The sequence below is a fragment of the Cryptomeria japonica genome, chromosome 10 (genome assembly GCF_030272615.1).
Source record: "Cryptomeria japonica chromosome 10, Sugi_1.0, whole genome shotgun sequence".
In the NCBI taxonomy this organism is placed as follows: domain Eukaryota; kingdom Viridiplantae; phylum Streptophyta; class Pinopsida; order Cupressales; family Cupressaceae; genus Cryptomeria; species Cryptomeria japonica.
Window position 1 is genome coordinate 218805890 of NC_081414.1, and position 16105 is coordinate 218821994.

The window sequence follows — 16105 nt, forward strand, 5'->3', positions numbered from 1 at the left end:
GCACAACCTCAGAAACACTATGCGATGCAGACCAATATTCTGTAAAACGTTTGGCAGCACTTCAGAAACACTATGTAATGAGCTCTCTTATGGCAGATAATTTTCTCTTCAAAAGAGTCAAAATTTGTCAATCTTAAGCTAGATAAGGCAGTTATGCTAGGACATAGTTTCGTCAGCTAGTATATCAATTTGGGGTTTGCATAAAATAACAACATTTGCTTAAGATAAAAATAATTCATAAGTGTTAAGGATTCTAAAATAATGTAATGATATAAAGAATCACGAGGAATTGTTGTGATGTACTAGTATGTGTTAGATTCAGCAATTCCTTTCATCCATGTTTTTTTACAAGTAATGGTGAAAATTGCATACCTCGTTGATTTTCATTGTTTTTGACTCATTGAAACTTTGTCTGTCTTAAGCATAATGACTAGCATTTGGTATATTTTAATGTAAAACTTTGCAAATCGCCTTAATCTTATAGATTAAGACGATATACATCTTAAAGGGTTGAATCTGGCTCGGTTGATTTCGTGGGATTGGAAATGAACTTGGATAAGACTAGCACATATGATTGGTATATTTTAATGTAAAACTTTGCAAAGCGCCTTAATCTTATAGTTTAAGACGACCATATACATCTTAAAGGGTTGAATTTAGCTTGGTTGATTTCGTGGGCATGGAAATGAACTTGGATAAAAACAATTGTCATAAATACGTGTATGCTTCTGAACTTGGATAAGACTAGCATATGATTGGTATATTTTAATGTAAAACTTTGCAAAGCGCCTTAATCTTATAGATTAAGACGACCATATACATCTTAAAGGGTTGAATTTAGCTTGGTTAATTTTGTGGGCATGGAAATGAACTTGGATAAAAACAATTGTCATAAATGTGTATGGAAAAAACCTCACACAATCGAATCCAGAAGCATACACGTATTTAGACTAATGGATTGTGGAAATCTTTTGACATTAATTGTAATAAATTTTTAAATTGAGTTATTCTAATGTAATATTTTGCTTACTAGATTTGATTTCTCCTTGAAAATAATAGTAAAACAAATAAAAGTAATAGGAAAGCAAATAAAAGTAGATATAAGTTAAAATAAAACGAGCATGTCTAGAGTACAAATAGAACTGGAAATTTAATTCAGCATTTCATAGTGGGAAAAGGTTGGAAAGTGTTAGGGAATCTAGTGGAAGGACTTTTGGATGTGTTTGAGGTCATAGGAAATATGGTAGACAATAGAGACCTTTTAGGCATGTTGAAATCCTCTATACTATAAAAGGGTGCTATTGTTCGAAAAACTTGCTTGTGACCTTCATATGATAATGTCTTTTGATTATATGCTTGCCTAAGTTTGTGTTACTTTAGGGTGATTATAGAAGTGATTAATGAGTTTTAGAAGTGACTACGAGTAATCGAAAGCTTTTAGAGGAAGAAGAATTTTTGCATATTTGGAGCTTGCTTTACTTTGACCCTTTGTTTTGGCATGTTTTAGCTCAAATTAGATTGGATGTTAGATGTGTGATTTTAGTGTGTAAACGGATGAGTGATGTCTGCAATGGTGATGGGTAGGCTGTAGAAGCTTGCTAAATTGCGAAAGTGTGTGTGAGGTGTTGTGTATGGAGGAACAAAGGTGATCTAGTGATGTTTAAGTGTGCCTAGGATCTTCAACGAAGTTTTATCCTCAATCCTTTAATTGAATCCTTGCAATTGAAGGTCTATACATAAATGAATTGTAAAAATCTTATTGGTAGAATAGAAATAGCAAGAGAGGCGTTGAGAGGTTGATGGAGCTTTTTAAGATAAAACAATTTTGACAAATACATTATTGGAAGGCTTTGTGAGGTTGAGGGTTAAAATAAACCAATTTGGGTGAATGCACTATTGGAAGACTTAGCGAGGTTGAGGATCATTGCAAATCTGCACTTAAAAAATAATTTAAGAGATGTGTAGTTTCCTTTTGATGATAATCAAAGATGACAAAAGTTGTTAATCTTGTTTGCTCCTCATTCTCGAACACCTTCAAGTAAATGTGCTTGAACAAAACATATTGAAAGATGAGTTTGATTTATTTGTTTTCCAAATTTCTTACATTTTTTCTTAATAACTAATGCATTTCATTAATATATCAAGTTGCCTTTACAAATATAAGCTTTACTCTAGAAAACAAGTAAATATAAATTTTCTCAAGACCAATTTAGTAAGAAAAGCTTTTCTTACTAAATTGGTTGATAAATTCATAGTCATGTGCTTTAATTGCTTATAGGACTATGAATTTATCAACCAATTTAGTAAGAAAAGCTTTAAACTAATGCATCTCATTAGTACCTCTCACAAAAAAATGTCTTATTTTTAATCATTAAGGAAATATTAGTTTAGAGTAAAGCACAACATAGAAGAAAATATTTAGTCTTTGTAATAAAACTTCAAATTTTAAAAGTTATTTTCAATTTAGGTTTAAATTATTTTTATGATTAAGTAATTTTTAGATTTATAATTAATAATTAATCTTAATTTTTTTATATTATGAATATTAGAAAATGCATATATTACACATATATATACATATTTTTAAATATAGGTATGCTAGTCTATCTATCTACTTAAATGTAAGGACAAAATCCATTTAAATTTTGATCATTTATATTTTAAAAATTAAAATTAGAAACATACACTTATTCAAATTTATCATGTCAAAGGTGTTCCTTCTATGAGGAAGAGAGCTAACTTGTAGAATCAAGAGATATGGATAGCAATGCAAGATGACACATTTCATTTGGTGGTGACATCATATTATGTAATGCAGGTAGAGACAATTCAATTGGAAGAGGATGGCAATGACAAACTCTAATCTCTTTATTTTTTGTAGAGTTATTTCCACATGTTTAAATTTTAGTTGTTTTCTTTTGCATGCCATTGCATTAGAGATCCCATGCACGACTTAATTAAGTTTTATTTGTTGTAATAAAATGAAAGTAAGAAAGAAAAAAGAGCTTTGAATTTTGACTGTTATTGATGATTGATTTGAGTTTGGGCTAACATGGAATTTAAACTATAGACCTAGTGAAGGGGGATCTTTGTCATCCGATTTACCTCATACATAAGTATGGTCTGGGGTGACATTAGGCATGGACATCCTCTCGTTAATAGCAACTTCACTCTCCTCCTTATCTTTATCTTCAACGTGAATCGACGAAATAGCCAAAGCCAATTTGGGAAGCCATTTGGAAGAGTTAGGCTAACCACCACCACCACCACCACCAAAAGTCGACCAACCACTGCCACCACTTGAAGGTGGCCCTCCACCCTCAAAAGCTCACCCAAAGGCAAAACCTCTGCATAAAGGAGAAGAAGACTCTCATCTAGTCGAACCACTCCCACCACCAAAATGGCGACGAGGAGGTAGAAGCACTTTGGATGGATTTCTACAGGGCTCGTGATGCAGAGGGCATAGAGCAACTCAAACCACTCACCACAACCCTATAAGATTATGAGACCATCTCGACTTATAACCCCTTCAACCCCCGTTACACCGAGGCTCCTAATTGACAAGAAAATGCACTTCTTGGGGCAGCAAAGCCTTCACACCTTTACCCCATGGAACTAATGACCTGGACATTTGAGACACTTATAACACCCAAAAACAACTTACCTTGACTTGACAATGCTTGAGAGACAAGAAAATGGTGTCTTAGACCTACCCAGGTGACTAGGTCTAGAAGCCTTCCCAATGGAGTTTTGCAAACAACTAGGGTCTTAACCAATTGAGAACCCTCCAAGGACACCAAATAGAGTTGGTTTCAACAAAACAAAGAGACACAAATGTTTTTAGAAGGTTTTACAAAGGACTTCTATGACTATCCTAAAACAATGACATTTTTAGGCTTCACAAACAATCTTTCCCCACACAAGTTCCACTCCAATGACCACCCCATTATCCAACTCAGAGAACCAACACTTGTATTCAACCTCTACAAGTCCCTTTCCATCATATTTAGGCATCCAAGGGGTCAATTTCTTATGCTATTCCACTTATTGTTTAGGCTTCACAAACAATCTTTCCCCACACAAGTTCCACTCCAATGACCACCCCATTATCCAACTCAGAGAACCAACACTTGTATTCAACCTCTACAAGTCCCTTTCCATCATATTTAGGCATCCAAGGGGTCAATTTCTTATGCTATTCCACTTATTGTAGCCTTAAGTCACTTTCCTAAGCCTATCACATAGAGATGACAAGCCTAAGGCATCAAATAACCCCTTGCCAACTCCTCATTCTGCCTTGCAACCAAACGAATATGAAAGTACATACAAAAAACTAACATTCCACCAAAAATCAGAATTTTCCCACAGTGGACATGGGAGTTATTACAATTTTTGTGTCCAAGCCCTAGATAAGGAGGGTTTTTGGATTGTTTTTACAAAAAAATCAACATCTCACTCAAAACTCAATGAAATGAACCCAAACCAAAGCCAAATGAAAGGTATCTCATCCCTCTTTCCAAAAATGTCATGTGCAGGTCATGCGGATCCGTAGAACTCCGTACAAATTGACTGTTTTGGAGAAAAACGTGAGAAAAATGCAGAAATCAGAGTTTATTGATTGGATTTCCACCATACAAAACACCAACCACCATGCCTCGACCAAGGGGCAACATATTTAAAGCATTTTTTTGACATAATCCCAACTAATTCTAACCACTTTTCAAATCAGTCAGCCATTGGGGAGCATGATTTAACACAAAAGTGTAAAAAATGCTAATGCAACTTTTGCTCAAAAAGCCCAATATGACTCAAAACTCAATCCTAATCACTTTTTCATATCAAAATGGACCTAAATTGACCAAAATAATCATCTACAACCATTTATGACCCTATTAAGACATATTTGCCACAAAATGATAATTTTGACAATTCTTGAGCAATATCAACAATATGACCCTACTAGGACTTAACCTGACATCCAATGGTCTCAATGACCTTGTTACATCACATATGGTCTTAAAAGACCTTATTTACAACTCTCAACCTTCAAAACACAAAAGACTCATAATTTGCCTCATAGAGGCTTGATGGTGCCTTGGGTGCTCCTACCCCAACTTGTCCTCGGAACTGTGTAGGGGCCTAGAGCTTTACCTTGAGTAGTGATAATGACTTGTTAGAAGATGGGATGGAGTGGTAGGGCAAGCTTAAGGGGGAGGGTGAGAAGAGTGAGATTTAAAAATAAATAGAGAGATATAGGAGACAAGATATATAAAAAGGTGGAGATTAAAAAGAGAGGAAGAGAGATAAATATATAGAGGGGGAAACTCATAAAGAGAGGATAATAGAGAAGAAGATTGAGTAAGAGAGAGATGGAGATAAGAGACACAAATGGAAAAAAAAGATAGAGAAATCAATAGAGAAATCAAATGGCATGAAGAAGTCAAAGAGACATTGAGATAGAAGAAAAGGAAAAAGAAAGAGAAAAAGAAATTTATATAAAAAGTGGAAATGAAATAATGAAATGAGCCCATTAAAACATTACTCTTGAATCAATTATGTATTTAAGTAGGCCTACCTAATATTTCACCTTTAAAACCTCTTCAACATATGTTTCTTGAAGAAGCATTTGCCTCTGTGGGATGCATTACACGTGGAACGGTTCTCTACATAGCTACATCTAAACCAATAATTATAAGGAAGAAGAGTACAAAGAGCCGGCACGTTGTGTTCAATGCGCCGGCATTCTATGGTGAGTAGGATCAAGGCAGGCCTGCTGAGTAGGACCATACGAGATAACCAAACAAGCTAAATAATATTTCTAAAACCATAATACGCCAGAACACATCGTTTCACATTCAATTAAAAATAAAACCGTCGAATCCTGCATACCATGCCCGTCGGTACTTACAACAACCCAGATGAGTTATGGCCTTTCCAGGGCAGAGTAGAAAACAAAAGCAGAATAGACAACTCTGTTATGAATTAACTGCCCAAGAAAAGAGAACAGGCAAATGGCAGAGACAGAGACAGGTGCAGGGGCAGGGGCAGGGAAGGAAGTAGTATTGGTAACAGGGTGCACGCCCGGAGGGATCGGGCACGCCATGGCAATGGAATTTGCCCATATGAAATGCCAAGTAGTGGCCACCGCCCGGTCCTTTTCCTCCCTGGAAGCCCTCCGCACCAATGCTCAGGTGGCCCTCCACACAGTGCAGCTGGATGTTCTATCCGAGACAAGCATTGAAGAGGCAGTACGAACTGTCATGGACATGTATGGGCGCATAGATATACTTGTCAACAATGCAGGCGTGCACAGTGTTGGTCCCCTTGCTGAGCTGCCCATGGAACTTTTGCAATCAACTTTCAACACCAATGTTTTTGGTATAAGTCCTTTTCTGTCCAATTATTATGTTATTTTAGATGGTTGGTACCTGTTGTCTTCAAACAGGAGTAATTTAATTGAATGTTTTTGGTTGTTTGGAAGGTACGATGCAGGTGATAAAGGCTGTCGTGCCTCACATGGCATCGAGGAGGAAGGGGAAGATAGTTAACATTGGAAGCGTGTCAGTGTTGGTTTGCAATCCCTGGGCTGGTGCTTACGCTGCATCCAAAGCTGCCCTTCATTGTTTATCTGATAGTCTCAGGTTAGTACAATTTAAACCAGAACAAACATGCATTTTCTTACCTATCAATTTGTAAAAGTTGCAGGGGATTTTTGTAGTATGAAGTTTCCACGGTACTGTTATTATAAATTTTTTATTTTGATTGCGTGAACTTTCAAATCCTATTGCCATTTGTATAGAAACATGGTATAATGTGAAAGTATGTTGCAAACTCAAAACATCACAATAAATAATAGTGATAAATCATGGATGAAAGGAAATGATCTTACAAGAGATGCAAACTATTACACTATATATATAAGAAAAAAAAACTCCACACTCAAGGTTTGTATTAATCCTTAAAAAAGATATATAAATATTTCTCCTTTTGAATTTTTGGAGCAATTCATTTCTTTTACAACTTGCAAAACAACTTTTTCGTCCTCCTAGTCTAAACTCTAATATATAGACAAAAGTATTACAAAAAAACATAAATGGTTTTCAATGGACTCAAACCATGAGTCAAGTAGTCTACATGTAAAAGATACCTCATGACTTGCATTTGAAAGTTACACATCATTTTAGAAGCTTCAAGGCTTTTCGCATGCACTTGAGCATCCAACTTCATTAGAATACAAAAAATAGTACATTAGAAGACAATACAAATATCTTATGTCCAAAAAAGGCTACCCACTTCTTACTCGCAGTCAAAAATACTTTCTTACACCTCTTACAATGTCATAGATGCTTCTTAAGGTATTGCCATTGGGCAAATTAAGCTTTCCCACTAACACCACCTTGCAAAGAATATTTCAAGTGCCTATAAAATAACATTTAATTACAAAAAATGTTCTCCTTATCTGCAACAATGAAGTTCCCCTCCCATTATTCGTAGAGACACACAAAACAATAACTCACTATTAAAATATTAAAACTATGATGCATGCTCATAGGATGCCAAGGTTAATATTGCTAATCTCAAATTTTTTTTAGAAGATTTGAAAGCACAAAAGACATGAAAATGCATAGTATGTCTAGAGTGTTGTTTTTATTAATGAAATAGTGATGTAGACTACTCTAAATATGATTTGATATCTCTCAAAAGTCTTACAAGCCTTACCAAATTCATCTAACTGGATGGTGAATGGTAATTTTGTTTATGATTAATTTCTCTCTCTTCTTGTGAATAAAGAAAATATAAAATTGGCCTTCCTAGCCTTGATATATTCTACTAGATCTCTAGTTCAAGTATTTAATGGAAAAATATCTAATATGACAAATGGTCCTTTCTTCTTAAAGCTAGTCGGATAGACTCTTTTAGTTGGAAATTGATTAATCACTAGGTTTTTTTTTCAATTTTGTGTAATTCCTTTTAGGCTTTACCTACTATCTTATTACAAGTTGTCTTTACTAGAATTGCAAAAAGTTAAGCTATTGGATCACTAAGACTCTTTCTTTGGTTGGTAAATTCTAGGTGTGCTTTAAATTTTTGGTCACTACTCATGTATATTACTTCTCTTGTTAGGTCCCTTCTAAAGCCTCTTATTTACAAAATAAGAAGTTTCTTGGGGATTTTATTTATGCCTCTATTGAAAGGAATAAATAATTTCATCACATTGCTTCGAAATTTTGTTGTCTCCATGATGATGTTGGTGGTTTAGGATTACTCTCAATTTGTCCACTCTTTGTGCTAAATGGGTTATTGAGGCTTTAGAAGGGAACAATTGCTTAAAAATCTAATCAAACATTGCACTTCATTAGGAGTACCTACTCCTCCTTACCATGAGGGGCCTTGCATGGATACAAGGAACATTAGTTATTATGAGCATTTTGAAGACATGGGAGTACATCAATCCCTAGGGAGAATGTTGAAAATAGATTGATCATAACAAGTTTACATGACTTGCTATATTGATGTTTTTGTTGGGGGAGGTCTAGCACTGATATCCTTTCATCTAACTAATAATGGAAGTCAAGTTATAATCCAAGGGGCTTCATTGCCCGCTAGTAATGACTTCTAAAGTGGCCTCCCAATTAGTAAATATTCCATTTGGCAGTCTCTGGTTTTATGCAATCAAGACCATCCTCTTTCTAAATCCCCTTGAGTTCATGCTTTGAATTTTTTTAATAGAAGAATAAAAATTCTACCAAATCTTCTTGATAGAGTTGACAATTTTCTATCTTGGCCAAAGGCCAAACTAAATTTTGGTTTTCCAATCAAGATCAACAGACGACCTAGACTATTATTGATGCTATCCCTCCCCATATGGTTCAAAAAAGAGTTAGGTCCTTCAAGACTTAGTGGAAAGATTGTAAATAGTAACTTGAAGCACAATTTTAAAGATGCAAACCCTATAAGGGCTACTTGTGTCTTATGCCTCTCTCCTAATGGTGAATTAGTTAAACTATCATTGTTATTTTTATTCTTCCTCCAATCTTCATTTAAGGCACTTGACATTGACAAGTCGAGACTAATTATGTAGTCATTCTTGAGTCTAAATTCACTAATTTTGCATGGTGCATTCTCTACCAAGTTCTTTTGCTTGACTCTTATTTGTCTCATTTGGGGTTTCTTAACCCCTATTGTCCTTTATGTGGATAGGTTGATATTCTTAAGCATCATTTTTTATTTTACACCAAAGTTTAAGAAGCTTGGATTTGAATATATGATTTATTCGAGTGCTTTTGGTTTGACCTTCTCATGACATATGGTTTTTCTTAATGATTAGATTTGTCTCGCCATTTAAATTTCCCCATATTTGACAAGCTTTTAGGATGATAATTTTTAGTATTTAGAAATATGGAAACTTAGCTCTCTTTTCAATTTGTTTAGATGATGTTCACTTTTTTCTCTACACTAAAGCTATGATTTTTTATAATGTCCTTAGAGAAATCTAGGTGTAAGTAAGGTTGCACCTGAAGTTGTCTATTTGTAGGAGCTCTTAAATCATTGGGATAATGCACTTTACATGATTAATAGTTTTCCAATTCTTGACTCTTCTCTACCTCATGGGCATAGGTGTGATCACAATCAATCTACCAAAAGAGTTTGAGGATCTCAGTCTCAATGATCTCATTCTCAAGGCCCTAGGGATTATGAAGCTTGTGGGTGATTTCAACCTCCTCATATATTTTCTGCCTCTTCTCTTGCACACAATGCTCTTGGCTAGACAAAAAGTTTTTTTTTCTAGAGTTCCTCTTATTTGTGCTTATAGTCTACTAAAGAAAATTCCATCCCTATTGATGTTTAGAGTAAACCATATGACCGTGATCCCCCTCTTATTAGTGTTGCTCTTGTTGTTTACTAACTTTTTATGTTTGATGTTCATGCTTTGGCCTTGTGTAGACCATTTTCATTTTCTTTTGATTGAATCTTCATCCTAGTTAGACTTTAAGCATGTGCCTTTTTAACGCCCACCTTATTTTCATGAATAATCTATTATTTTTAATTTCTTAAGAAATAATAAATATTTTATTATTGAAAAAACCCTAACCACCTTGATTCATGTGTAAATGCCCTCCATTATAGATACTTGATTCCACACAGTCATGACTAGAAGATGTAGGGCTAGTCTCTCATTTTCCACTTCTTCAATTACATCTCTTATCATAGCTCTTGTAGACCATGATTGTAATTTATGTATTGTTCATTGAGATTATAGAGGTATAATTTTTTGGTGGAGATGATAGTTCTCAGTTCTCTACAAGATCCCAAATTTAGAAGAATATAATTCTCTATCTATTCTTGAAATCACAGATTTTGCTATGTAAAGTTTGGTTGAAAACCAACAATTATATACACATTCCATGTGTATGCTTTACAAAAGATTCCGCCACATATCTCTTTGGTTGTTTTGGCAGTGGCAGTTGTGTCTATGCTGTGTCTTATTTGATTTTATTATTATTCCTTTGCCACATTAAATTTTATATTGGATTTAAATTATTTTGGAATTGCCCAAAGCGACTCAACTTCCCTATCCAAGCTAGATCTGGAATTGAACTGAATCTTATATAGAGAAATCCTATGAGGCCTACAGTTAGTGGCATATAAAGACACAATTGACAAAAAGAAAATGGGTTGCATTTATGAAGATGTTGTTAGACACAATGCACCACTAAGAGGGGGGTGAATCAGTGGTTCTCAAAATTTTCCCTTTTGCTATCCTATGTGAGTATACTGGTTAATAGTTCTAACTGAATGCAAACTTACCAGTTAGAAGGGAGACTAATCATAAATGCACTCACACATAAAAGGACATCCCATAACACTAGCATATACGAGGAAAACCCAAGATGGGAAAAACCTCGGTGAGAAATGCTGCTGGAGTCTACTGCTCCAATCCAACCTCACAATGAATCTCTGATTACAATATTTAGGGCACCGACCCAAGGAGCACCAACCCTTAATTTAGGGCACCAACCCCTGATTTTAGGGCACCAACCCAAGGAGCTACAACCCCTGCATTGAGCTCCAACTCAGTGAGTACAAAAACATATTTTGATACCAAAGTTATCTTCTTGTTACCAATGGATTTTGTAACTCTTCTTCAAATCTTTCTATTGGTTCTTCTATCCAGTTCACTGTCGGTTCTCTGCTAACCCTCACACTGCTGCAACCTTCCTCTTTGCTGCATTCATGTCTGTTTAGCCTCTTCCCCTTCTCTGTCGGTTATACTCTTTTTCGGTTCTACTGTCTACCAGTTCTACACTTTACCGATTCTCTCTTCTCTTTGCTACATTGTTGCTCTCCATCGGTACTGCACTCCATCGGTTCTATGCTTGCCTTCTCTACAGTCTCCTTCACTTCTTCTTTGCTGGTATGGTCACTGTCAGTTGCTTCACTAATGTCGGTTGCTTCACTGATACTAGTTGCTTCATTGATGTTGGTTGCTTCACTGATACTAGTTGAACACTTCAACCTCTTCTTCTTCTTCTTCCACTGATACTAGTTGAACACTTCAACCTCTTCTTCTTCTTCTTCTTCTTCTTCTTCTTCTTCTTCTTCTTCTTCTTCTTCTTCTTCTTCTTCTTCTTCTTCTTCTTCTGCTGCTGCTCTCCATCGGTACTGCACTCCATCGGTTCTATGCCTGCCTTCTCTGCAGTCTCCTTCACTTCTTCTTTGCTGGTATGGTCACTGTCGGTTGCTTCACTGATGTTGGTTGCTTCACTAATACTAGTTGAACTCTTCTCCTTCTCCTTCTCCTCCTCCTCCTTGATGGTTCTATGCCTGCCTTCTCTGTAGTCTCCTTCACTTCTTCTTTGCTGGTATGGTCACTGTCGATTGCTTCACTGATGTCGGTTGCTTCACTGATACTAGTTGAACCCTTCTCCTTCTCCTTCTCCTTCTCCTCCCCTTTCCTCCTCCTCCTCCTCCTCCTTCTCCTCCTCCTCCTTCTTCTTCTTCTTCTTCTTCTTGATGAGCACTTGATTGATTTTTCTTTGCATGCAACAACACTCTCTCATCCAGCGACACTCTTCAACGATTTTGGCTTGCGTATTTATAACCTGGTTTTCCCTCTAAAAACCAATTCAAATTAGAGCGGTTAGGGTTTCCTCATTGACCTCGAGGCAAACCAAATCCAATCAGATCTCATCCGATCTAATCACCTGGATTGATGAACTGTAACTCATCAATCAATACTGCCATTGTTGTGCCTTTCTGATCACGCCTTCTATTTTTGGCAATTTGCTTTTGATCTATTGGCTGATTTCTTAGTCGATCACCAAGGTTGATTTTTCAGTTTCCTTCACCTGCCTTGATCTCCTCAATCAGTCTAGGTTGGATCTCTATTGTCCTCCTGACCTCGAGCCGCAAACCTCTGTAGTGCATCCCGTGAATCTCGCAGTCGACATAAAAGTTGACTTGTCACCATCTACCTCGCCACCTGACACTTCACCGACTCAACACACCAACCTGTGTATGCATGCCACTTCATCTCCATTTGGCAATTGTGTCAACATCCACCTTTGTGTTGGTATGGATTGGATCACCGACCAACTCCATTATCGAGTTCATCTACCAGCTTGCTAACCCTGTCGATTAAACCCTTAACCGATCTGTCATCAACCTTGCACTTTGCTTCTCTTCCAGTGGAACACTCAACCACTCAACACTCTTGCTAATCCTACCTTATGCACATCTTCATCATATGGGAGTTTTCTGCATCTGCACCTTGTTGCATTACCAGTGTACATGCTTACCGGTAAAACCATTAACGTCACCATGCCATCAACCTTCAACTGACTCCATCTTCAATCCGACAATTGTCCTTTGTCTGCAGCTGCTCAACCTTGCCTTCTTCTCCATCAGCCCAGACCACATCTGAACCGATTTGTCAAAGTGACAAACCCATCACTCTTCATCTGTCCCGACAGCTCATCATGCATTCTCTGTCAGTCCAGTGCATATCCCTGATTTCATGCACTTGAGGCATTCTTTTGATTCACCGATAGATCTGGCATGAGCCTTCAAACATCTTCCTTTACCTCTCCTTCCTTATCTCACAAAACTATGATGCACACTATGCATAATAGGAGATAAGCTCTACTTACCGATGGAAGTGAGTCCTTGCCATCTGCATCCTGCAATGCACTCATGTGGCTTCCCTGTTTGTGCAACATATCTTCAAACATGCACATGTGATCCGGTGTGGGCACATTCACTGTTAGTCATCTCTTCACATGGTGACTGCATCTTTATCTGGTAGGAGTCCTGTTGTTTTGCATCCACACAACATATCGGTGACCTGTACATTCTTCTCCTCCTATGTTGATGTGATTTAGGTAACATTCTGCCTCTTCATCACAAACAAGAGCTCAACATCTTGCCCACTCTACTTGTACACTAGTCATAACCTTGCCAGTTGGCAACTACTCACTGTCAACACAACTCTTACTAGTTGACATCCTTTCCTTATCGGTGATAGGCTATACCGGTAACAAGTCAAACACTGACTTGTTTACCGGTGACTCAAGTGGTCACTCATATGAATGACATCTTTTTCCCTACCGGTGACCTGCAACACTAGTTGACATCAATGACTGCATGTCAACAATACTCCCATATCGGTTGTCCTTCTATACTGGTTGACATCAATGACAACACAATGCCAACAGATGCCTTGTCCAACTAAATCCTTATCTCTTTACCCTCCCGCTTTCCTTCTTTTCCCAGGTTATATACTTTTCCATGTGACTGCCCTTTGAAATTCTTTTCCTCTGTCTTAATCTTCTAAAAGAAGACCAAGCCTATTTGAAAGAAGCACAATATTCTTTGTTGTCTTAATACCTCCTATTCCTTTTATCTAGCTTCTTGTTCCCCATTATCTGTTCCTTTCACACAATGAATCTTCTTTAGATTGTTTACTTGTCCCACTTCTCTAGGATTCGAAACTAGCTGGGCTTCAACATTGGTGAAAAGGGATGTCAAAGATACAGATGGTTGCTAGTAAAGATGAAAGTGCTACAAATTAGAGGAAGTAGGGATGGACCCAACCTAAATGTTAAAAGAAGTGGAACACACCTAATACATGAAAAATGTTTTTTTGAGAGATGCTTTGAACATAGAAGGAATATAAAATGTAAGTAATGTAATGCAGGTACATAACACATGACACTTGATGATGGATGCTTAAATATTTGAAAGGAGATGATGGAGCATACAAACACTATATAACAAATAATAGGGTAACTTGGCCCTTCGTGTCTATATGTGATTGTATTTTGATTGGCATTGAAGAACCTATGGAATAAGTTAGATTAAGGTAAGGAACATTTTATTATAGAATATTTAGAGATATATATTGTTTTTCTAATGAGGATTTAGTTTGGTTTAGGTTAAGTGAGGTTATAAATAAGGGATTTCATCCCTAGGATAAATATAATATGATAATATGAATAGTCTAAATTTGCGAGCTTAGTGATTCTTTTGGGACACACAGTCTATGAGGCGAATGACTTAAAATATAAAGTTGAAAACTTTAACATCAACAACTTTTTAATATGAATGTTTCAAGCCCACAGGCACAATGGTCCACTAAGAGCGCAAAACCTACAAGTACAATGGCCTAACAAAGACACAATATCTATGAGCACAATAACCTAGTAGAGGTTTGAATTTTGGTGGCAATAACAATGATATCACATGTTAACCAGCACACTATGCCATGAAAAACTACATAAACAATGTACTTAGTAAATAGAATAATACAATGTTTAATAATTAAATTTGTTTGTTATCTCAAATATTAATAGAAAAATGTTATGGATACCTACAATTGATTTATAACTATCATAGACAACATAAATATATTTATTTGAAAGACATTAATTTGGAGGTACCTATATTAAATCTAGGAGATTGAATTAGATAGGTGTCTTAAGATTGATATCTCTCAACATCTTTAGATAGAAGTTTTTAAGATATCTATTTAAGTATAATCAAGTTTTTAATCCTTCAAGGTTTGTAGGCACTTTGAAGGTATTATATATGAAACCTTGGTGATTGAGCTGCACAAGGAATTTGGAGATCGCTAAATACATATTGCCTTTTTTATTTTAAAACTTTGACTGCTACATGTGAAAGCCTTGATAAACCATAATGCATAGGGACGATGGGATTTGCAAGATGCCCAAGGTTAAACCTTTTAGGATTTACTAGTAGTTTTAACTCCACAAAAGACACACTTAGTATTCCAAGCACAACATTTGGACAAATAACAAGATAGCATGACAATAGTCTACAAGCAAGGTGATGGACATGCACATGCATCTAAGCCAATACAATGTTGATAACTTATAGTCTCATGGGATCTATGGTCAAACACTACATGTGAAAGTAATGATAAGTTGGATGCAAGACTAGAATAAATCAACTTGTATTCAACTTCTCTAATCCAAAATGCACTCAAACTTAGATTTCTAAAAATGGTAAATGACAAGAGGGAAATAGACTAGAGTTTATTAACATTTGGTATCTAATACTTGAGATTGAATACATGATAGACTATAGACATAAAATACCTAGTGAATCATGATATATGAACAATCTAGATTTGCATAGAAATCATAGACATGAAATGTAATTAGATAGGTTAATCTATTTCCCATGCATTTTGAATCTCACTTCTATGTGTCATAGTTGGATAGTAGACATATGTCACAACTAGATTGCATACATATTTTGTCATTAGAGGTTCTAGTATCTACTATGCAATCTCAAGTTATAATTTGTTCCATCATTCACATCTATAATGTGAAATCTTTTGTGCCCCTAATGTTCTCCTACCCCTAATGTCCTTATTTAGTATAGTTAAGTGACATTCTTGTGTTGATAGAGCACCAAAATGTTATCTTGCTCATACTTAATTCACATCAATATCAACTAATATATTTACAATTAAAAAATTACATTGTTAAACATATAAAACTAACATGTCACCATCAAAAGAACCACTTGGTTCTAACCTTTAAAATGAAAAACTAAATAATGCATACTTGATAAAACA

At 36.0% G+C, this 16105-nt stretch overlaps 1 protein-coding gene across 1 annotated transcript in view; it reads left to right on the forward strand.

Moving 5' to 3' along the window:
* Positions 1-5797: 5797 nt before the first annotated feature.
* LOC131040427 (short-chain dehydrogenase/reductase GME11361) overlaps positions 5798-16105 on the forward strand; it is a 33451-nt gene continuing 23143 nt past the window's right edge. The window contains exons 1-2 of the mRNA XM_057973328.2: positions 5798-6378; positions 6482-6641. Coding sequence (XP_057829311.2) covers positions 6012-6378; positions 6482-6641 — 527 coding nt within the window. The 5' untranslated portion in view covers positions 5798-6011. The remainder of the gene's footprint in view (positions 6379-6481; positions 6642-16105) is intronic.